Here is a 24,730-nt window from a genome sequence, read left to right as displayed (position 1 = left end):
GCAAAAAGATTACTTATCAAAGAACAATTTCACTTCTTGATGAGAAAAACATTAAATATTTTGCCATCATGTTTTGAAACTGATACAAGTACCTTGAGGTCAAGGTTAAATGGAAAAATGTCTAGCACGCAGTAGGTGCTTATAATGTTAGAGTTTCTTTGTCATCTTCTATACACAGATAGAAGCATAATCTAAGTGTACACTCTGAGATTTCACAAGAGAATGTGTATCAGAAAGTTTCCAGTGATAGAAAATTTACATAAAGAGCCTTAAACGGTAAGATGGTTTATTATCTTATTTAACAAGCAGTCTAAATTACGATGATTCCACAGTTGGTCATTTAGTTGCTCAAAGATTATCATCAAGGAGGCAAGTTATTTCTCTCTTTTCATTTTATTATTATACTCAGCCTGTTAACTCAGCTGCTTAGATGAGATTTCCCTATAGCTGCTGTGGGTCTGAGAGTCTTTTTTTTTTTAAAGATTTATTTATTTATGCATATAAGAACTGGGGTACAGGGCCTCCCTGGTAGCACAAGGGGTTAAGCACCTCACTATGAAGCAATCTGCAGTCTCTGCAACAAGAGTTCGATCCCCAGTTTGCCAGGGAGCAACCCACATGGTGCAGTAGACCTCTCTTGTCTCGCCTGCTCCTCCCCTCAGCAGTGTGTTTTAGTCAGTCTGCCTGTTCTGTTCTCCACTCTGTCTCTGGTGGGTCCTGTCACCCCCTACATCTCTGGCTTGTGCCCCAGATCATAAATAAATAAATCTTTAAAAAAAGAACTGGGGTACAGGCCAGACCAGAGGTGTGGGGGGAGAGAGGATTCACCAGAGAGTGTGGGGAACAGAACAGAAAGACTGACTGAAATACACTGCTGAGGGGAACAGCAGGCAAGACAGGAGAGGTCTGCTGCGCCATGTGGGTATCTCCCTGGCCAGCCGGTGATTGAACTCGAGCTGCAGAGGCTGCGGATACCTTCACAGTGCTGTGCTTAACCCCTTGCACCACCGCAGAGGCCCGGGTCTTAGAGTCTTATGGAAATGAGAACATTCACAAAGCAATCAATGGGAATGTTAGGACTAGGTTCTTGTATTTCTCTTCATAACTAAGAAAGACTTCCTGAGAAGCTCACCAGCAGACATCTCCTGTTTCTTTGGTTCAACTCCAAGCCATTCACTTGGCAAGAAGCATGAGACCATCATGACTGGCTTAGTCAATTAAGCTTCAAAGCCTTAGGGCTGGAGAAGAGTCCAACCTTCCCAAAAGGCTGTGATCATTTAAATATTGTGAACAAAATTAGGATACTGTTAGCCAGAAAGGTAGGAAAGAATGGTCGGGAGCAGTCAGTCAAAGTGCCTTCCACAGTCCAGACCAATGTACACACCCCTCGCTCTGTGCATGCCTCACCATGTGGAAGTGTGCTTGTCATGGGTCAGAGCTTGGGCATGCTCATGGTGGGCATTGGAGGTCATTCTCTTGGTGATTGGGTGATAGGCCACAGAGAAGGGAAGAAGACACAGAGATTGAGGCAGAAATCCAAACACAAAATGTCTGAGATGTTGGATCAGAACCAAGTCCCCAGAATGGAGAGCTTGAAAAGGCAAAGGAGGTGGGGGGGCTCCCTGGTGGTGCAAGGGGTTAAGACGCAGCACTGTGAAGCTATCTGCAGCCACTGCAGCACGAGTTTGATATCCGGGCAGGGAGATGACTCACATGGCGCAGCAGACCTCTCCTGTCTTGCCCGCTGCTCCCCTCAGCAGTGTGTTTCAGTCAGTCGCCTGTTCTGTTCCCCACTCTGTCTCTGGTGAATCCTCTCACACACATACCCCGCATCTCTGGCCTGCACCCCAGCTCTTGTATGCATAAATAAATACATCTTAAAAAAAAGAAAGAAAAAAAAAGAAAAGGTAAAGGGACCAGATTTTGATGTGATCTCCACTTTCAGCCATCTTTCAACTATTCTGTGTCTGGCCGGAACTGGGATCAGTGTGTTGGTAGAGTTGAATCTGTATATGGGAAAAATGATCTCCACCTTCATAGAAGAGATATATAGAAGAGACAGAAGACTAGTTTTTCTGGTTCCACTTTTCTCCTTGGAAATGGATGCTGAAATCTATGGACAGCAGCTATTGAAAGTCTCCTGGGAGCCTCTGAAATGAAGTGGTAGGAATCACTTCACAGGTCCCTCTACCTGGTTCTTCAGTGTTCTTAGACTTAGGGCCAAAATTCCTAACTCAGACTCTGAGACTTTGTATGACCCAGCCAGGGCCCCCAAGAATGGTGGTGTAGGGATGCCCTGGATAAGCACACTTGGCCAAAATCCAGCCTCCACTCCAACTCACTTCTCATAATTCCTCATACACAGTTACCTATAGCTACAGAACTAACCACACTGATACTTAGCAACTTAAAATGTCCAGGATATTTTGTTAACAAACATGCAACTGGGGCAGGGCTGCTGGGGGCACTTCCTCTCTACCCTGCTTGGTAGCAGCTGTAGGCTGAGAACCTCTGAGGTTTGTTCACTCAGGTGGCAGCAGCAGGGTGCCACCCTTTGCCTGCTGGGTCTTCAGCTGGGACTTTTCCAGGTGGTTCTGTGGGTGCCTTTCAGCTTGGTGGCTAGGTCCCAAGGGGACCAGGTGGAAGATTTAGTCTTGGAAGTCATACGGGAGTCACAGATGCACCAAAACTCAAGGGGAGGAAACACAGACCCCACCTCTTGAAGGATGAGCATCAGGGTCACGTTGTAAGAAGAGCTGCAGCGTGACCTGCCATACGCCACTGCTTCCTAAGGTCCCAGGGCTTTTGCATATTCTGTGTCTCCTCTACCTGCAACATCTGTTCCCCGTTTGCCTAACTAAGGCCCACTCAATCCTTGTATATCTCACTCATCATTTCTCCAAGCAAGCCTTCCCTGAGCTCTCTGACCAGGTCAGTTTCCTCTAATGTGTGATTTCTGTTTCTTATTGCCATTATATTTTATTTTATTATTTTTTAAAGATTTATTTTATTTATTTATGAATCCAAGAGCTGGGGTGTAGGCCAGAGGTACAGGGGGTGAGAGGTGAGAGGAGTCACCAGAGACAGAGTGGGGAACAGAACAGGCTGACTGACTGAATTACACTGCTAAGGGGAGCAGCGGGCGAGACAGGAGAGGTCTGCTGCATCATGTGGTACCCACATGGCGCAGCAGACCTCACCTGCCTTGCCCGCTGCTCCCCTCAGCAGTGTATTTCAGTCAATCTGCCTGTTCTGTTTCCCACTCTCTCTGGTGAATCCTCTCTCACCGCCCCGCCCCACCCCCCACCCCTCCACCCCCGGCCTCCTTACCTCTGGCCAGTACTCCAGCTCTTGTATGCATAAATAAATAAATCTTTAAAAAGAAAAAGTGTATGGAAGCCAGGACTGGGCTGTGGAGCCTCTGCGGGGCTGTAATATGCTGTGTTACCCCTGGGACAGGACCATTAAACCCAGGCAAGAAGAGAGATTCAGAGAAAGATGCTTCTGAGCTTGATGCAGGGTAGCAGCTTAGCTCAACCTTGGGGGCCTCAGCGGTGTTAATCTCTGTAGAATGAATCCTCCCACCCAGCTCCCACCAACCTGCTTACAGATGCTAATGAGTTCATTCCACTGGTCTCTACAGAGCAGCCCAGGTAGTTCTGGTCTTCCAAAGGGAATTAGGGGAGACTCGGAATAGTGGGCGGAATACAGGGCTAATGAATAGTTTCCAGGTGGGAGCCAGCCCACCTCCAGCTCCTTTGTCAGTCAGACAGACCTCCAACCTGTTCTGACTTTGCACCAGGATTAAGAAAACGTGCTCTACTAGGCGCTCTAGGCTCCTTCACCAGGCAAAAGGCGGTCAGGTTCGGGAAGCTTAAGCCCTAATTATGGAGGAGGAGGAAACCTGGCAACCAGGAATGGGGATAGGAAGGATCCAGGAGGGGCACGGAGAAAGTAAAGAGGACGCTTAATAACGAATTTTGCTGTGAAATGAGTACTCCACGGCGCATTTGCCCACAGCATGCAGAAGATTTACAGATCTCTGTGCAAGAAGCAACAGAGACCAACAAACTGGGTGAAATGGTGCAAAGCAGAAACCAAGTTCCTCCTACACCCACTCTTGGGGCGCCCTGGGGCCCAGGCTTTCCAAGGCCACTCTCTGTTCTCTTGCATACCATGATCTTAGCATCTGAGGGCCTAAAAAGCAGCACAGACCGTGTCTCATCCATCCCAGGGAAAATCTGTGCACCTGGAAAAGAGAGAGATCAAAAAATACTAATACCTGAGATGCTGAGTAGCACTTCTATATCTATTTTGGTGTCCTAGTCCCTCTGCTCTGGCCTTGTTTTTGTTTAAGATTTATTTTTTAATATTTATGCATACAAGAAACCGGGGTATAGGCTCCAGATACAGGAGGTGAGAGGATTCACCCGAGACAGAGTGGGGAGCAGAACAGGCAGACTGAGATACACTGCTGAGGGGAGCAGCAGGCGAGACAGGAGAGGTCTGCTGCGCCATGTGGGTCAGCAACCTGGCTGGGGTTCGAACAAACTCAGTTCACAGTGGCTGGCGATAGTTTGATAGCACTGAGACTTCAACCCCTGAGCCACCAGGGAGGCCCCCTGCTCTGGTCTTCTTGTAATGGGTATAGACAACTTCTCAGAACTCTTTTTATTAAATGCACTAAAGAAAATGTATAGGATTGATTGCATACTCCTACCACTCACCAAAATTGCAGTAGATATAAATCACTAAAACGTCAAAAAACACGAAAAACTACTTTCAAAACATTCACTATCAGGCAACAAAAGGCGGTGATGACCCCTGAGAGGTGGGAAACAAACTAGGTTTCTTCATCATAACATGACGGCACTATGTAGGGAGAATTTCCAAACCTTCCTGGGTGTGGGGGAAGGAGGTGGTTTCCCTGGCCGGAGGGAAGAAGCTGGAAGCATAGGGAGGCCAAGGAGCCTGGAGACTGCAAAGCAGAATCCCCAAGAGGACAAATGCACAAAGAGAGAACTAGAGCAACCCGGGGCTACTTCCTAGAGTCTTTAGTTAAGAGCTGATCCAAAAGTGTGTGAGGAAATACACAAGTCGTAGAAAGAGCCACCGGAAAGGGCTAGAGGGAACAATTCTTGAAGCTCACACAGGGTCAGAAGGGATCCTCTCTCATCAAGCAGATCAGAAAGCCTTCCACAGGGCGTTGGGGAGAAGACTCAGAAGGGCTTTGTGTCCATTGTTGGGAAAATTTAGCTCTAAATTAAATGTAACTCTGCCTCCCCTAACAAGGTTTAAAAACAAGAATGACACAAATCAAGCTGATTCCAAGTAACTTCACCATGTCCCATAACAAAGTGTGATGTTTATAAGAATAGAAAACAAAAGAAATATTCAGCAAAAAATGTTCCCCAGAAAAGTAAGATTCACAATGTCTGGTGTGTGGTTAAAAGTTACCAGGAATGCAAAGAAAATACAATTCATAATGAGTATGAAGTTCAGCCAATTACAACTGATTTGGAAATAATGCCAATGATAGAATGAGTAGACATGGACATTAAAACAGTTATATTCAAGAAGATATAGGAAAGATTGAGCATATTAAGTAGAAACATCAAAGGTATATATTAAAAAGGAACCTATTTGAAATTCTAGGGATGAAAACTATAATGTTTGAGCTCAAAACTGCACTGGATGGGATTAATAGCAGATCATACTGCAGAAGAACATGGGCTAGCACAAATAGCAATAAAAGCAATCTAAAATGAAGCACGAAGAGAAAAATGATCATAAAAAACAAACAAGACATTATTGAGCTATGGGACAACTTTTAGCAGCACAAAACTGAGTAATTGGCATCCCCAAAAGATAAAATCTTTGAAAAAATAATGATCAAAACTTTTCAAACTTGATTAAAATATAAACCCAAAGATCCAAGAAACTCAAAATACCCCAAGCACAAGAAACAAGTATAAAATGTTACCACCAAGGCATATCTCAATAAAACTGCTTAACACCCGTGATAAAAAGAAATCTTTTAAAGCAGTCAGAGATAAAAGACACACTACTCACATAGAAAGAAAAGTAAGAATTTCTACAGAAACGACACAAACCAGAACACAGTGGAGCAAAGCCTTTAAAGTACTGAAACCACAAAATTAAATGAAAAAAAATCCACAACTGGCAATTTAGAATTCTTTACTCAGCAAAAAAATTCTTTCAAAAACAAAAGTGAAATAAAGATTTCTTTTAGACAGACAAAAATATGTCTAAAGTTCATTACTATGGACCCGTACTACAAAAAATGTTAAAGACATTCATTCAGGTAGAAGGAAAATTATATCAGTTGGAATCTAGATTTGCACAAAAAAAAAAAAACCCAGAGTTCCAAAACTGTTCACGACATCAGTAAAACATACAAGAATTGGGATATAGGCCAAAGGTGTGGAGGGTGCAGAGTAGGGAGCAAAACAGGTGGATCTACTGAAATGCACTGCTGAGGGGAGCAGTGAGTCAGGAGAGGTCTGCTGTGCCATGTGGGTCACCTCCCTGGCGGGGCATCAAACTCACTGCAGTAGCTGCAGATAGCTTCTTCGTAGTCCTGTGTTTCAACCCCTTGCTCCCACGAGGCCCTCTTTATGACTTTAAATTACCTTAAGAACCCTCATTTGCATTTCAAATTTGTGACTTTGGTCCCCCCAGTGATAGAATCACCCCATCTATTTAAGAAAAGCCCGTTTGGTAGTTTGTTTGGGTAGAAGGGAGTCCTAGGCAGGAAGCCCTCCTCTGGGTACCTCAGGCTGTTTGCTGGAGAGGTTGGAAAGTGACTTGTGCAGGATCTGAGATGGCCAGGGGCAGGGAGAATCAAATAATGAAGCTTAATACCCAAAGAGGGTCATGCGTCCACTGGAAAATCAAGATTGCATCTTAAGAAAAAGAGCCTTCAGAGCCTCCCTGGTGGTGCAAGGGGTTAAGACGCAACCTATGAAGCTAACTGCAGCCAATGCAGCACGAGTTCGATCTCCAGCCAGGGAGCTACCCACATGGTGCAGCAGACCTCTCCTGACTCACCCACTGCTCCCCTCAGCAGTGTGTTTCAGTCAATGCAGCTGTTCTGTTCCCCACTCTGTCTCTGGTGAATCCTCTCACTCCCCCACACCTCTAGCCTGTACCCCAGCTCTTGTATGCATAAATAAATAATTTTTTTTTAAAAGGAGACTTCTTGGGAATCAGGAACCAGGCAAGGGTTTCTGGGTGCTAAGTAGGAAGGCAAAGGAAGAACGTTCAAGAGCCTCGCATAGGGTAGTGGGTTGGCTTGTCTAAATGTCTATGTTCTGATGTAGCACTGGAGGTCTGGACTAAGGAGGAGGGTGCCTTTACCAACCTATACACCACCCCAGCTGAGGACACAGGTAGCTGGGGCTAGTTATGTGATTGATGGCTAATGGGATGAGCTAGTGAGGCGCCAATATAACCCAGGTGCCTCCAAAGTCATTCATAGTTTACCACTTGTCCTCTCGCTGACATTTGAGCTCCCCCAGCCATTTTCCAGACACCCTAAGTGACTGCCCAGTGCATATTCTTCACCACTGGCTTAGCTGGAATTAGGCTGCAATTTGGCAGAGGGACCTACAGCTCACAAATGGTCCAGATTTCAGTTTCTCTCTTTGAACCTTTCATCAGAGCCGCCCCCAAGGAATGCTGTGAGCTTGCTCACCCCCTTCCTGCCCAGACTCCAGAGGACTGATATCAAACCTGGCTGTGAAAGCAAAGGTAAGTGGACTTTGCCCTTAAAGGGAACCTGGGGAGCCACCATGGGTGGGGCAGGAGCCCTAGGTGGCTGGGGCAGACCACACGGAGCCAGACACTGGCTGGGCAGGGAAAGCCAAGAGAACATCATGCTGAGTTCAAGTGTTTGATTCTTTGCATCCAGCATAATGTCTCAGCACATGTGAAGATGCTTAACAATTCTTTCTGGGAGTGACTGGAACTCTCTGAGGACAATATTAGTGAATATAAAAGATTCTGTGGGATTATGAAGCTGGGACATAATTTAAGATTAACAGGGAGGCATATGCCATAGACAAAAAAAATAAGTCTGGTAGATTTAAATGTGAAAAAGAAAATGAAAATGCTTCTAGAAGGCAACATAGGAGGATATCTTTATGACCATGGTCTAGGTCAGGCTTTCTTAAACATGCACACACACATTAAACCATAAAGATCACTAAAATGCAAAACCTCAGTTCATCAAAATATTCCATTGTTAAGCTGCAGACAGGAAGAAAAAAAAACAAGCCACAGACAGGAAGAAAATATTAACAAATTGTTTTGTATTGTTAAGTATGTGCCATGCAAATTTTTGTTTGTTGAATGTGGCACCTCCACTTTGGGGGGATATTGACTTGGAAAAGACTCAAGGATGATTTCTGTGGTTTTGGTAATACTCTATTATCTTCATCTAGAAGGTAATTTATGGGTGTGTCCATTTGTAAGAACACATCAAGGTGAATGTTTAAGAAGTTTGCACTTTACTATATGAATGTTGTACTTCAACAGAGAATTTTTAAAAATTTTTTAATAGAGAGGCAGAACAAGATAGGATGTGTCAGGAGTTCCAGGTTCAAAACCTTACTCACTTAAGTGAGTTTAGGCCAGTTTTTGCAAGTCTTAGCTTTTTTCATCTGTGAAATGGAAATACTTTGTTATATTTTTTAAAAAGATTTATTTATTTTTATACAAGAATTGGGGTATAGGCCAGAGATGCAGGGGGTGAAAGGATTCACCAGAGACAGAGCAGGGAACAGAATAGGCAGACCGACCAAAGTACACTGCTGAGGAGAGCAGTGGGCAATGTTACAGGGCAGGGAGAGGGGCAGCCCAAACCCTGCAAACCTGCCTATTCTAAATGGGTTCTGCCATTCGCCGCATCAACACAAAACATATGAGACTTTAATGGGAAGGAACTTTAATACAATTTGGAAACAATACAGGAAAGGCGAAGAGTCTAGTTTCTAAATGAAGCACCCAAAGTTACCCGCCCCCTTGTGGGTAAAACTCCATCCAAATGGGATTGGCCCAGAGCAAGGCCCCAAAGCCTGCCATAGGTCTAAAGCATCTTCCAGCGGGGACCCACAGAAAAGGGTCAGAAACAACCAGACAAGCCTGGAAGGAAAAGAGCAAAATCAAAATCAAGATAAAAGCTGCCATTGTCACCTCCCCACGACCTGTGTCACCCAGTCCATGACCAAAAGGCAAGTGCAGTTTTTTCACGTGTCTCTAGGCTCCATGTGCCTCCTCCAGGTCTCCTTCTGGCTCTCCATCCTGCTTCCTTCCTCAGTTTCCTCTTCAGCTTCTCTCCCTGCTCAGTTCCACCCTCCATTTGGGTGGGGCAGGGAATCTGGAACCTCCCCCTTTCCTGGGGACCACCCTGTTGCAGCAAGACAAAGAGGTCTGTCCCACCATGCGGGTTTCTCCCTGGCCAGCCAGGAATCGAACTCATGCTGCAAGTGGCTGCAGATTGCTTCGTAGGTTGCATCTTAATCCCTGCGCCACCAGGGAGGCCCTTTTTTTTTTTTTTAAAGATTTATTTATTTATACATACAAGAGTACAAGAGCTGGGGTACAGGCCAGAGATGTGGGGGGTGAGAGGATTCACCAGAGACAAAGCGGGGAGCAGAACAGGCAGACTGACTGAAATACACTGCTGAGGGGAGCAGCGAGCGAGACAGGAGAGGTCTGCTGCGCCATGTGGGTTGCTCCCTGGCTGGCCAGGGATTGAACTCGTGCTGCAGAGGCTTCGGATTGCTTCATAGTGCGGTGCTTAACCCCTTGCACCACCAGGGAGGCCCGAAATGGAAATACTTTGAACAAAGTATTTGAACAAACTAGCTTTTTTGAACAAAAGCTAGTTCTACTAAGTCCATTTTCTGCAAGAGAGAATGGAGGTGTAGGGAGTTAAAATACCCCCACTCAAGATAACTGAGGCAATGAGTGGCATTGACTCAATAACATAAGACTTATGATTAGTTAGTACAAGGAGTTTTAATGAATAGGCTAGAGATGATAGTATTTGCAAATATGTAAATGTGCATTTTCCTGGTGAGAGAGAGCAAACCCAAATTCCAATTCATAAAAGGGCCTCTGACACCTTCCCCTCAGAAGCAGAAGATCTAGAAGAGTCCCTGGTCTCAAGGAGATATCCAGCCCAGAGGAGCCATTAGTGACCTTGACTGGATCAAGCCTCTGGAGTCCCTTGACCTGAAATTCTTCCCTTCCCTGGTGACCCAAGTGTCCGCTTTTCTTGCTCTGTAGCCCCAGGCAAACCACTTCTCCTGGGAGCCACCTCTCAGTTGCATCCCTTGTGAAAGCAGGGGCCAGGGGCAGGAGGGGGACAGGCCTCCCTCACCAGGGAGCTGTGCTCTTGTTTAATTAGTGTTTGCAAAGGGCTGCCCTGTATTATTAAATTACTAGACAATTGAGATGAAGCCTTGGGGGTTTTGAAATTTGCTGTGTTGCCCTCCCTAACTGGGTGGGAGGAACTTGCCTGGAGGGACAGAGAGAAGAGGCTGTTAGGGACACTCATGGTGGGGCTGCTCCCCAGAGACCCTAGAATCCTAGCTGCAACTGCTCAGCAAATCTTTGGTGCTGGGAAGCCACCATTCAGGGTGTTTTTGTTGGGATTTTGGCAGCTTTCCTTGTTATAATGCAGCTATTCTTTCCCCCCCCTTTTAAAAAACACTTATTTATCTATGCATACAAGAGCTGGGGTATGAGCCAGAGGTGGAGGGGGGGGTGGTCAGAGGTTTCATCAGAAACAAAGTGGAGAGCAGAACAGGAGGATTGACTGAAATACACTGCCAAGGGGAGCAGCGGGCAAGATAGGAGAGGTCTGCCATGTCATGTGGGTCACCTCCCTGGCCAGGGATCGAACTCGCACGGCTGTCACTGTGGATTGCTTCATAGTGCTGACACTTAATCCCCTGCACCACTAGGGAAGCCCCAATCAGCTACTCTTGAGATGAATAACCAGGAGAGAATAAAAGTGATAGCAACTGAGGTGTTCTGAACCCTCCCCGTGCCAGGACTGTGCTAAATCCTGGTATTTATTTATTTTTATTAGATTTCTTTTTATTATGTATACAAGAGCTGGGGTACAGGCCAGAGGTGTGGGGGGTGAGAGGATTCACCAGAGACAGTGGGGAGCAGAATAGGCAGATTGACTGAAGTACACTGCTGAGGGGAGCAGAGGGTGAGTTAGGAGGGGTCTGCCATGCCGTGTGGGTAGCTCTCTGCCCGGGGATCGAACTTATGCTGCAGCGGCTGTGGACAGCTTCATAGGCTGTGTCTTAATCCTTGTACCACCAGGGAGGCCCTAAATCCTGGTATTTAATCCCCACCAGAGAAGGGAGGCAAAAAGGGGCATCTGCCTTGATGAAAAGCCTCTGAGATAGAGGCAATTTACATGTCAGTTTGCTGAATCCTCCTGGTAACTCTCAGCTGAAAATGTTATAGCCCCATTTTATAGCTAAGGAAAGAGAGTCTGAAAGATTTATGTGCACCCCCGGCTACTCCCTCAGGCATGGCAGAGCCAAGATTTCAGTCCTCTGGTGAGCTCAAGATGCCTTCTTGGCAGAGGTCCCCAAGGGTAGTGGAGGGGCACTATTTGAAACACTCCCAGGGCATATGATAGAGGCCCTGACAGGGGAGCAGGGTGTGGAGGGGGGTGGCATTCCCCTACCACCATTCAGAGAGCTGATTGAGCAGAGCATTGGTTCTCCATTGGGGGTGATTTCGTCCCCATGCCCAGGGAACATACGGCAATTTCTGGAGACATTTTACACTGTCGCAACCGGGCAGGGAGGCTCTGTATCCAACCACATACAGGACAACCTCGTGGAACAAAGACTTATTCAGTCCAAATGTCAATAGCACTAGGTTAAGAACCCCAACACTGGCAATTTTTTAGAGTGGGAGAGTAAGGTAGGGGATAAATTGGGGAGTGAGCCCTGGGCACCCCATAAGTCGAAGGAGCAGCTTGAAGCAAATGTTACTTGCTTGACAATGGAGCTAAGGTCTGGTGTTCACTTCATAGGCAAGTAGGAACTTACAATTTCGCTGAGATCTCTATAAGCCCAGAATAACACAGAAAACTTGTGAGAGTGATTCTGTTGTATGCTTGATCCAAGAACCCAGAGCAAAAGGGCCTGGGCTTGGAGTCAGGAAACGGGAACTGCAGTCCTGGCCTGGCTGTTTCCCACGACGTGGTCCAGGCTCACCTGGGTGACTTGGAGTCTCAGTTTCTTTCCCATAAAATGAGGATAATTGTACTTGCTGTCTCGAGCTCACAAGGTGTTTTGAGTAGCTTGATGTATAAGAAGGGCTTTATAGGAAAGTACTCTTAATTTTTTTAAAGATTTTTGTATTTATTTGCACAAGAACTGGGGTACAGGCCAGAGGTGTGGGGGTGGTGAGAGGATTCATCAGACAGAATGGGGAGTAGAACAGACATAGCCACTGAAATATACTGCTGAGGGGAGCAGCAGGCAAGGCAGGAGAGGTCTGCGGCACCATGTGTTCAGCTCCCTGGCAGTGACTGCTGATAGCTTGATAGCACTGACTTTAACCCCTGTACCACCAGGGAGGCCCTCAAATATTTTTAATGAACACCCATAGTTTTAAATGAAGAACTCCAGCAATGCTGTTTTGTAGCCAGCAATAAAACAACACAAAGAGTCAGGGGATTATGTTAGAAAGATGGGCATGTGAGGTTCCTGTGAAGAAGAAATGCTGAAAGACATCCTTGCCCAGATCCCTCCCTAAGAAATACTCTGTGTGGGGCCTCCCTGGTGGCAGAAGGGGTTAACCATCAGCACTATGGAACTATCCACAACTACTGCAGCACAAGGTAGATCCCCTGCCAGGGTGGTGACCCACATGGAACAGCAGACCTCTCCTGCCTGGCCCACTGTTCCCCTCAGCATTGTATTTCAGTCAGTCTGCCTGTTCTGTTCCCCACTCTGTCTCTGGTGAATCTTCTCACCCCCCTCCCCCGCACCTCTGGCCTATACCCCAGTTCTTGTATGCATAAATAAATAAATCTTTTTTTTAAAAATCATTAAAAAAAATGCTCTTTGTGGTATGGGTGGGCATCAGGGCCTGGCAGGTGTAGGAGGGGCTCACAGACTTCTGACACCATCATTCACCAGGCTCCAGCCCCTGATGAACCCTGAAAGGAGGAGGAGGGTGAGTAGGTTGGGCCTCTGCTGGCCCTTCCTGCCCAGGACCTGCCCTTCTCCAGGAGCTGAGCTGTGTGCTGGGTGGGAGGTCACTGTACAGCCTGCTGTGCTGTAAACAGGCCATCAGGGACCAGTGCCTTTGCTGGAGATTACAGGAGACTCTGTGTGTGAAGACACTGCCAGAGAGAAGGGCCGTGTCTCCACGTGAAGGGTACCTGTGCTTCTCGTGGGGCTCGGGGGTCATTATATCCTCACTCTAGGCATTCTGGAACTTTTAAGAGAGAAAAAAAAAAAAAAAAAAAACAGAAGCAATGAATAGCTTCCCTCCTGCTCTAGGTATTTACAGAGTGCCCTCAGGCTACCAGGAAACAGTTTGCTCAAGATGACAGTCAACCCAAAGCCTCATGTCTGCACCCTGTGCTGCAGGCTGTTGTCTACACTGCCAGCCACACTCAGTGTGGACCCCAGGATTCATGGTTTATCCTTTCCTTTAACCATCCAAATAAGTGTTTAATTAGGAAATATAATCCATAAATATGGTCAGAATTTATCGAAACTGGGATTTTTGCATAGCGGGGAGGCTGATTCTAATCCAGTCTCAAGTGATTGGATCAACCTAGAACAGACTGGGGCTCAAAGCAGCTGTGGATTCCTGGGCGGCAGCCAGGGAGGGGGGCTTCTGAGATCTTCGTACTCTGGACTTGGGAGCCTCTTCAGGTCCTTCACCTCCTCCATCCCATGATGCTTCTGGCCAGAAGCAGGTGTGTCAGCCCACATCTAGATGGTATTGTCCTTTCCTGAAATGTCACCTGCTCTGTCACCTGAACAGATGTAAAGTGCCTGGGAGACTGCTCAATGCAGGCTAACAGTGTCCAGGCCTAACTTGAAATGGCCCAGGTTTCTGTGGAAGGTGCTTTTGTATCCCTGGCATTTCTGGACCAAAAATGGGTTTGGGGGGGCAGGGAAACAAGGATGCAAGGAAACAAGGATCCTTAAGGAGGGATGGGACAACTGCAGCTATTTTAAAACAAGGAAAGAAAAGAAAACCTCAGGCATTTTAATATGTTAAGGACACACACAATGATTTATTCTAAAGATTTCTACAAATTGGGCTTCCCTGGTGGCACAAGGGTTTAAGTCTCAGCACTATGAAGCTATCGGCAGCCACTGAAGCACGAGTTCGATCCCCAGCCGGCCAGGGAGCTGACCCACATGGCGCAGCAGACCTCTCCTGTCTCATCTGCTGCTCCTCTCAGCAGTGTGTTTCAGTCAGTCTGCCTGCTCTGCTCCCCACTCTGTCCTGGTGAATCCTCTTACCCACGCCCCACCCTCACCCCAGCTCTTATATGGATAAATATAAGCTCTTATATTTATCCAGCTCATCTCTTATATGGATAAATAAATAAGATAAACTTAAAAAAAAATAAAGATCTCTACAAATCAACTCAGATGAAACTTTTTCACCTTTTCCTCCCTACCCCCCCAATCATTTAGACCTACCCTATGGCAGTGACTGTGGGAAGACTCTGTCCTGTGTACCAGGATAGCACAAATACTTCAGCACAAAGCAGCCTGGTTCCTGTAGCCTGGAATTAGGATAAGTATATCTTAAGAAAGTTCTTATGCAGACTTGGCTTCAGGCAATGAAACGTCATAGACGTATAACTGTAGCAAGTGAAATTTCCAGGGAGCAAATTAGGCTGAAAACATCTTCTAGAGGCAGCTAGAAAGGAATCATACACCACCCCAAAATAAGGCAAGTTATGCAGTAAATGTTTCATTTATTGGCCTTCTTCCATGACTATTAGGGTTAAAAGACACCTTGTCAATAAGAAAGGTATATTTATGGAGGACGGACGTCTTCCAAAAGGCTGCTCCTGTCACGAATGCTTATAGCGGTAAGTGATCAGCTTGTGAAGGCAGGTGATAAACCCTGTACAAATGCACACATCTCCCCATTAACCCACAGACCAGGCATAATTGCCACTTTATTACCTGGACCTGTGGAAGCAAGGTCATCAAGCCTGACACATCAGAAAAATGCCAGCACAGGACACAGTTCCTCAGTTTCAGGAAGAGGGTGTGTTCCTTTCCATCTTCCCTGATCACTCAGGGAAACACCAGACCTATGGAATAGGCCCGTTTTGCCCAAGATTGAACTCTTGGGTGTCCAGTTTTTAAAATGCCTATGTTGGCTAAGGGAATAGCTTTCCTCAAGGTCCAACGAGGAACCATCACAGATGAAGAACAAAAAGTAAACAGAAAACCTTACTGAAAGCAAGACTTTGGCTTCTAAACATCCCCCCATTTTATAGCTTCCTTATGTTTTCAGATTCTTTTTTTGGCTTCCCTCAGTCAGCACACTCTCTGCACAGGTAAGCCAAACACAGTGGGTAGCAGATCATCCATCTTGGGGACCAGATCTTTAAAGAAAAATCACACACAACATGTACCCACACATACCCATCACTGTCAAGGGTAATTTAGTAGAGTCTTGCTGAGGGATCGGGATTGCTGAGCATGGTCATCAGCATGTATGAATCTGAGCAGGCGATCTGTGTTTTTTCCTAAATCCCGAAGTCAACTTCCAATATGATTTCTCTTTTGCTGGTGTGTTGGTAAACCTCCTAGCATAACAGAGGTATGAATTGAAATTATGGAATAATGGACCCTCTGAATGTTAAGTTGGACCTAAGAAACCATTCACTCTAACCACCTCACCTGTCAGGTGAGACAGAATTAAGGGCCATAGGTAATCTGGGGGTACAGGCCAGAGTGCGGGGGTGCAGGGGAGAGGATTCACTAGAGACAGAGTATGAGTACGGAACAGAACAGGGAGATTGACTGAAATACACTGCTGAGGGGAGCTGCGGGGCGAGACAAGAGAGGTCTGCTGTACCATGTGGGTCAGCTCCTGGCCGGGGAATAGAACTCATGCGTTGGAGGTTGCGGATTGCTTCATAGGTTATGACTTAACCCCTTGCGCCACCAGCGAGGCCCGTCACTTCATTCTTTTTTTAGAGATCTATTTATTTATGCATACAAGAGCTGGGGTACAGGCCAGAGGTGTGGGGGTGAGAGGATTCACCAGAGACAGAGTGGGGAACAGAACAGGCAGATGGACTGAAATATACTGCTGAAGGGAGCAGCGGGCAAGACAGGAGAAGTCTGCTGCGCCATGTGGGATTGCTTCATAGTGTGGTGCTTAACCCCTTGCGCCACCAGGGAGGCCCTCACTTCATTTTTTTTTTTTTTTTTTTTTTATATATAGAGGCATGTTTTTATTTTATTTATTTTATTTGTTTGTTTTTGTTTATACATGCACTGGGTACAGACAGAAGCGCGGGAGGGTGAGAGAATTCACCAGAGCCAGAGTGGGGAGCAGAGCAGGCAGAAGGACTGAAGTACACTGCTGAGGGGAGCAGCGGGTGGCAGGAGAGGTCTGCGCACCATGTGGGATCCTCCTCCGGTGGCCGGGGAGCAGCCGGGGATCGAACCGGCGCCGCAGAGGCCGCAGGCAGCTTCGCAACCCAGCGCTCAACCGCTGCGCCACCGGGGAGGCCCCTCACTTCATTTTTTAAGATAAGATGCAGAGTGTGAATATCAACACAGAGCCATGAAGATGTACTAACAGTGCTGCTGAAGGGGAAGATAAACAGAGAAACGAAGAAGCTGAAGGGCAATAAATGAGGAGAAGCAGGTGAAAAGAGAATGTTCAGGCTCTAGGCCTTCCCGAAAAACGGGTTCCAAGAGAAGGGGTCACAACTCCCCTGCATTCTTCCTCATCCCCAATATGCATAGGCCAAGGTGGTAAAATTCCTTGGCTCAGGCTGAAGTTAGAACTGGTCCAATTTCCTTCCCATTTTTAGAACCCCTGATGTTGAGGTGGAATTCTAGGTCTTGCAAACCAGGAGCCCTCAGTACCTAGAGAGATCAGTGACCTCAGCACCTGGGCCCAAGCTAATAGCCGTTGAAAATTCCACCACCAAGTCTATACAATATGTGTCCACATTGGGAGCCAGCTTGACTTACTACACACACACACACACACACACACACACACACACACACACACACACACACACGACCTTCTTTTTTTGCAACTGCACTTCCACGTACTTCCCGCTTCCCAGGCATCATCTGAAAGCGTTTCAGAGATACTGACCCTCTGAGATCTTCCTGGTCTCCCCAAGCCTTTTTATGGCACTAAGCAACAAAATTAAATGTGACACATGTGCTATTACGGAGTAACTTTTAATTGCTTAATTAAATCAGAGATTTAAAGAAGGAAAGATTCAAGCATTTCCTTTGAATGAGAAATATAAGGATATGCCAAAATGGATGAGGTTACTAATCATGGAAGAAAGCCCTTCTTATTTACATATGATAAAAATGCAGGCCAGGACATTAAAAACAATAAGTGCACTCTTTAAAATTTCAACTCAGTATATTTATGAGTTTTTAGTACCCAGGTAGTCCTATAAAAGACATAGAAGACCTCATTATCCAACTTAATTCAGATCAGGGCTAGATTAAAAAAAATACCACCACACAGGACAAAGAAATTGCCATAAAATTGAGTTACTATAAATGTGTTCCAGTTTAAACAAGCCCTTAAAACAGGCCTGAGGAAAGTCTCCAATGCACACACACAGACTCCAGACTCAGGCACACTCAGTGTACAGGTGACAATTAGCAAGTGTGAAAAGCTACGGACATTCGATGAATGTGTAAATCTAAAGGCAACCGAGTGAAAAGACCTGAAAAAAGGAAACTGTTAAATCCATTTGTACATGGATTTAACAGTGAAGCATTTCATTCTTCATGTTTTTACTTGGTGTCTTGAAATAATCCCCTTTCTGTCTCCCCTCTCACTCTTAGACACTGCGCCCGCCTTATTTATTTATGAAGCCTGAAGGTTAGTCCTACCTGCTGAGACTAATTAGCCCTGTGCTTTGTATCCTATGCAATCCTGTCTGATTAAATGTACACATTTGTTTTACTTCTTTCCAGGCTCCTTCTCACTCTACTTCTGATTTTCTGATTAATATTAAAGTTGGGAGTTACAGTGATTCTCCTCTGCTGACCACCCCCTCCCCTCCTCCCCACCACATTTTTATGTTGCCTGCATTTTACTCTTTAGTGTGCAAATGTGGTGGTGAATTTTTTCCAGTGCAGGGGAATTCACTGGCCTTGTCAATCTTGGTATTATTTTTAGTAGTCTTCTTTCAGAGTTACCTTAGCCAGTAAAATGGTTTTGCTGAAACCCCAAACTCTAAATATTACATGGTAAATTTGCTTTCTTTTGGACACCTTAGGTGCTGATGGGTCAACTGAAAAACAGAAGCAGGTGAGATTATTTTTAGGTATGGTGGGGATGGCTGAGTACATCATGGACACCAGGCGAACAGACAACTGGCTAATTTCTCCTGATTTTTTGTTCTGGTTTTCTTTGCCCTTTTCATGTTGTAGTTTCCAGTCCACTTGACATGGCTATTTGTTAAAAAAAAAAAAAAAAAAAGGAGTGTTTTGCTTTTTTTTTCATCCAGGGACACAGTTTAGGGAGCCAGGTCTTTCCCCCTTGAACACAATCCTGGTCCCCATTTTGCAGCAAATCAACTGTTCCGGAGGGGAGTGCCTAAAAATCCACAAATACCTGCCCCAGGTTCTCCACCTCCTCCCTGAGGCCTTCCAGCATCAGCTAGGTTGGCAATTTCCTGCCAGCCTGGTCTACATCTTGATAATTTCGGTTGGTCCTTCTGGGGTTTCATTTCAGACCCCCTGGGAGAAAGCCTCCAGCACCACTCATCCCAGGGCTGGTGAACTTTCAGTTTTATTTTCCGTGGAGTGTTAACGCCCAAACTTTTCACCTCCAAAGTCAGAAAGGACTTTGAATCCGAGCTCATTTCCTATCACCTCCAACGTCATTTCAAAAAAAAGAGAGAGACAACATTCCTCATTAAAAAGAATTATGCATCTTTTCTTCAGTCTATTTTTAATGTCCCTGACAAGCATTACAGTATTTGATTTTTTTTTTTTTTTTGGAGAAAGAATCACCCTGACATATTTACTCCAGTGAGATTCCACATCTAAAGAAAGGGCTCGCTATCAATCAACAAAAAGGGGAGGGGAGACCTCGTGGGTGAACAGCCTCTCTCACTGCAGAGGACCAGGAACTTTGCCCAGCCCTGCACTTCCCGAGCTCCCAGAGTGCAGGACGAGCTTTCTTTTTGCCCACTTGGGCTGCGTCCCGCCCAGGGGTGGCTGGTTTCCCTGCAGCATGAGCCACTGAGCTCTCCCGTTCTGCACAAAACTCGCTCCTTTTCCCCTTCCTTGAGCCTAATTTCTAATATTTCTCAAGTGCACTTTTTCTGGGCCTCACCCCCTCCCCGCCCCCGAAGTGGGCTTTCCTTCCGCCTAGCCCGGCTCGGATTCCAGATTCGGTCGCCACCCCCCTGCCCTCCTCCCCCTGCCCCTCCCCTCCCCTCCCCTGCCCCTCCCCTCCCCTGCTCCCCGACTCCGCATTGTCTTTCCGAGGCCACCCCCCGCCCCCCCCGCGCCCGCCCCAGCACCCTCGCCCCGACGCCGGGGCCCGCACACCCTCCGCGCAGGCCTCCGCCCCCCTCCCCCCCCCCCCCCCTCCCGGCCCCGGCGCCCGAAAGGATCATTGTTCGCCGCCCCGCCCCGCCCCCCGCGGCTGTTTATTTATGCACACGTCACCGCCGGGGCCCCGCCCCCCGCATCTCATTAAGCGAGCGGGCTCCTCTCGCCCTGTCAATAATCTCCGCTCCCAGACTACTCCGTTCCTCCGGATTTCGATCCCCCTTTTTCTATCTGTCAATCAGCGCCGCCTTTGAACTGAAAAGCTCTCAGTCTAACTTCAACTCACTCAAATCCGAGCGGCACGAGCTCCTCCTGTAGCCTCGGCTTCCCCCCCCTGCGCGCTTTAGAGCTGACTTCTTGTTGTTGTTGGTGTGTTTTTTTTCTTGCCCCCCTTTTTTATTTATTATTTTTTTGCACATTGATCGGATCCCGGGGAACGAGAGAAAAAAGGAAACCCTAACTCGCGCGTGCAGAAGACCTCCCCTCCCCCCCCGCTCCCCTCCCCAGGAGCACAAGACCCCAAAGCAGGAAAAAAAAGTTCACCTTGGACTCGCCTTTTTCTTGCAATATCTTTTTTTTTTTGGGGGGGCCCCAACTTTTGGGGGTATTTTTTTTTTTTTTTGCTTTTCTTCCTCCTTCGTTTTTCCTCCAAAATTGCTGCTGGTGGGGGAAGAACATGCCGCAGCTGAACGGCGGTGGCGGGGATGACCTGGGCGCCAACGACGAGCTCATCGCCTTCAAAGACGAGGGCGAGCAGGAGGAGAAGAGCTCCGAGAACGCCGCGGCCGAGCGGGATCTGGCCGATGTCAAGTCGTCGCTCGTCAATGAATCAGAAACGAATCAGAACAGCTCGTCCGACTCCGAGGTAAGGGGACCCCCCGGCCGGCGGGGAGGGCGCCCCGGGCCGGGCGCGCGGGGCCCGCGGGGGGACGCGCGGGGCCCGGCCCGGCCGGCCCGGCCCGGCCGGGGCGCGCGGGGCGCGGGGCGCGCGGGGCCCGCGGCCGCCGGGTAACCCTGTCTCTCTCCCCCCCGGCTCTCCTTCTCCCGCGCCCCCTCTCCGCGGCGCGCGCCCCTCCGGGAAGGCGGAACGACGGCCCCCGCCGCGCGCCGAAAGTTTCCGCGACAAATCCCGGGAAAGTTTGGAGGAAGGTGAGTACCCCGCGCGCCCCGCGCCCCGCGCCCCCGCGCCCCGCGCGCCCCGGGCGCCCCGCGCGCCCCGCGGCCCGGCCCGGCCGGGGCGCGCGGCCCCTCGGGGCACTTTCTAAAAAGTTTTCCTCCTCTCTCCCGCTCGCCGGCCCCGCCGTCCCCCGCCGCCCCGCCATGTTAGCGGCCAAGAGGCAAGATGGAGGGCTCTTTAAGGGGCCGCCGTATCCCGGCTACCCCTTCATCATGATCCCCGACCTGACGAGCCCCTACCTCCCCAACGGATCGCTCTCGCCCACCGCCCGAACCGTAAGTGCCCGCGCGCCGCCCCCGCGCGCCCGCCCGCCGCGGGCCCCGCATGCGCCCCCCGCCCCCGCCCCTCCCCCGCCCCGCCCCTCCCCCGCCGGGCCGGCGGCCGAAACTCTCCAAACTTTTCTGCCTTTTGTGGACGGGATTTGTTTGCACTTCGCCATGTTCTTGCTTTCAGCTTGCTGCCTCGTGATGTTGGGGAGCCCTTTCGGGCCCAGCAGGGCTTTGTTGGGGGGAACCGGCAGAAGTTTGCTCTTTCTGCGCTGGCCCCCCTCCCCCTTCGGTGGTGGCGTCTGTGTCTCCGCCCTGGGAAGGGGACTGTGTGGCTCTTTCTTTGCTCCCTCTCGCGCTCTCTTCCTTCCCTCTTCTGGGGCGTCTTGGGCTCTCCCCGGTTAACCCCTTGGCTGCCGCCCTGCCCGGCCCGGCCCGGCCCGGCCCGGCCCCGCGCGCGTGGAGAGCGGCTCTTGCCCGCGGCGCTGCGCTCGGAAACCGGCGCGCGCGAGCCTGGGGCCCTGGAGAGGCGCCCCGGCTTGCTTTTTCGGCCGGTGTGTATGGAGCTTTCCAGTGGCGGACGCAGGCGCTCAGCCACCCGCTCTCCTTCCCCTGGAAGGTCACGCCGCCCAGGCCGGTCCCCTTGCTGACTTGGGGCTCGGGGCGGCCTTTCTTGGCCACCCTTGCAGGGCCGCGAGCGCCCGGGGCGCCCTGGCAGGCTCGGCGCCCGGCTCCCGGCTCCCGGCTGGCCCCGGCCGCGCGGGGCTCTTGGTTGGTGCGCGGCCGGCATGGCCTCCTCCAGCGCGCTCGGTGTATTTCTAGGGAATTTTGGTGCCGTGAGGCTTCCAGTGGGGTTTGCTCTTGGCTGCTTCCGAGAAGGCCCTTAAGGCCCTGAGGGGCCAGAGACCCTAGTGTGTGAGCACGAGGGGGTGCAGAAGGTGAGGGAGGCCAAAGGCGCCTCTCTTTTAGGCAGTGGGCTGCTGATCTCAGGCCGCCCAACTTTGGGGGCCCTAGGGCAGTGCGGGGTGTCAGGCTACGCCGGAGGAGGGGGCCTTCCCGCAGCGTGAGTTCTGCGCCCACCCCGGACATTTGTTAATAAGACTCATCCCCTCCCCCTACCGGCCTCTGCTCCCCCCCTGCCCTGACCCTGAACCCCGTCCCCGGTCCCACTTTTCCTCTGCCAAGCCTGGATTAGGATTCTAGACCCAAACGCTTCACGTTTGTGCCCGGTTTCCCGGGGTTGTCATTTTGCACCTACTCAGGTCTGAGCCCCCAACCCCTTACTGACACACACTAGTTTTGTTTTTTCTTTTTTTGGTAACTGGAGACAGCAATTTGAAATAATGCGCCCGCTGTTGAGCAGCCGGGAATTCGGTGCTCATGGCCGAGGGCTTGCCGGCTGGGAGTCGATCAGATCTACAAGTGTTTTTAGGCATTAAAATATTAACTATCAGGTTTGGCTTGTTTTTTTGGCCCTGGCGAAAATGGCAAGGGCGTGCTACACTGGTCATTTTTGACGGCTAGAAAGAGAAATAGTTATCCGCGCCCCCCTCCCCTGCGTCCTGGCCACTGCATGCTTGGGTAAGGCTGGGAGAGCCTTTCAGCCCGAACTGCTCTTGCAGGGCTGGATCCTTCAGGCTGCAGGGGCCGGGCTGTGGGGTTGCAGCTCCCGGGGAAGCACAGTCAGGTCACTGTTGTATTTTTCTTGGGAGCTTGTGGACATCCTAAACCGGCGGCATTCGGCTCAGGATCCGAGGGTTTGTGTACTAACCAACCCGACCCAACAGCATTCCAAAGTAACCCTGAGACTTTCTTCCTCTTCCCCCTCCCCCTAGGAGGATGGAAGCCTCCCTGGTAATATTTTAAACTCCACTTAGCCATCTGAATTTTGAGCTTTGATGGCGGGATTGCTGGCTTTCTCTCCTCTTTGCAAAACTCCCTGTGTGTGACCGCTGGCAGTCTGGCCACGCTGTCTCCTAAAACTTGAGCACTTAGTGTTGTGCTGTAATTAGGAAACAGGGAAATTGTTAAAGGCAAATAAATGATTTCCCGGTGCGAAAAGGAAGGCTCCCAACGTTTGGTCCCCTTTGTGGGCATTATAGGAATAGACGGCGTCTAGTTATTTTAATTGTGGACATAGCGGGTGGCCTTGTGCTGTGACATCAGATTGAGCCTGAGAAGACATTTCTGAACTCAGTAGGCAGTTTTAGTATTTGCATGTCAAACACCCACAGACATCTTTGTGTGCACCACCCCTGCCTCCTTTCTATCTGGTACCTGGGTTAGATTCCGGGCTCCCAAATTAAAGATATTTAGGCCGGTAAGCAGAGCAATGGGAATGAGGATAGGAGGCTGTTGTGTGTCACTCCTGACGTCTTGGATCAGAGGGCCAGCTTGCAATTCCAGATTTGATACAGCTGCCTCAGGAATCTATAGGCAAGATAGCAGTCTTTTCATGCTCATCTGAAATTCTTAGTGCTTCATAGAGTGTGTTTTGAGAACAAGGTGTAAAGACAAATTAGCTGTTTGCTTTATGCTTTTCCCGACCCTCCTTGGTGGTGGTGGTGGTTGCTGCATTTTCTCTTACTTATCAGTGTACCTGTAAGCTGCGTCCTTTAAAAAAGCAAACTCTTTGGAACCTCTGTTTTCTGCTTTTCTGTTTAAGCACGTAAAGAACTGAGGAGGATCAGTCTGTCGGCTTAGGGCGAGTAATACTTTATCTCGAGAATAATGCTGAAATTGCTGAAGACGTCTCCAAACTTAATGGCGATAATTTTATATTAGAACGCCAAGGTTTCTGCTTCACGTTTAATTTAGTCTTTGGCACAGTAATAAGAATGTCTTTTAAAAGAACAGATTCGAAGGCAAAAATGCATTAAGGAGAGCTCTTGTCGAGTAGATGGGAAATGATAGAACTGCAAATATTAGAATTGTGGTAACATTTGTATACTAAAGATAAGAATACTGTTACCGCATTAAAGTGGAGAGGGAAAAGTAGTTAACATTTCTTTTTCCCTCTTGCCAAACGCAAGAACTAGGAATATGGGGGTCAAAATTCCAATTAGGTTTTTAAGAAGTTTCTTCTTAAGGACTTGTCTATGAGAGCTCTTGCATCTTCTTTTATCCCAAGTTATTTGCTTTTCAGCTGAGCTGTTTGCTACTAGGTTGAACAAATAAATAAGCAGCATCTTGAATTAATTTTTGAACTTGAAATCCCACATTTAAAGGAAACCAAGAGGGGCCTATTCATGGGGGTTTTATTTCGCTGGGCAACAGCTTCACTTTCTGGCTTGTGAAAATGGATGTTTTTTTGCTCATTCGAACAACGTAATCCCTCCTAATACAAAAGATTTAGACCCCGGTGTGTGAAGGGTTAATGGTGGTCCTTCCCAGTTGTCCCCACACCCCCCACCTTCCCCCCTGATTGTTTTGACAACACTTTTCAA

The 24,730-nt window shown here is 48.5% G+C and overlaps 1 protein-coding gene across 1 annotated transcript in view; it reads left to right on the top strand.

The window, feature by feature from the left end:
- Positions 1-19,989: 19,989 nt before the first annotated feature.
- Positions 19,990-24,730, top strand: part of TCF7L2 (transcription factor 7 like 2) — a 191,726-nt gene continuing 186,985 nt past the window's right edge. The window contains 3 exon segments of the mRNA XM_037497544.2: positions 19,990-20,706; positions 20,924-20,990; positions 21,169-21,293. Coding sequence (XP_037353441.1) covers positions 20,518-20,706; positions 20,924-20,990; positions 21,169-21,293 — 381 coding nt within the window. The 5' untranslated portion in view covers positions 19,990-20,517.

The sequence above is a fragment of the Talpa occidentalis genome, unplaced genomic scaffold (genome assembly GCF_014898055.3).
Source record: "Talpa occidentalis isolate TD23 unplaced genomic scaffold, MPIMG_talOcc4v2.1 talOcc4.8, whole genome shotgun sequence".
Lineage (NCBI taxonomy): Eukaryota > Metazoa > Chordata > Mammalia > Eulipotyphla > Talpidae > Talpa > Talpa occidentalis.
This window is presented reverse-complemented; position numbering and strand designations above follow the sequence as displayed.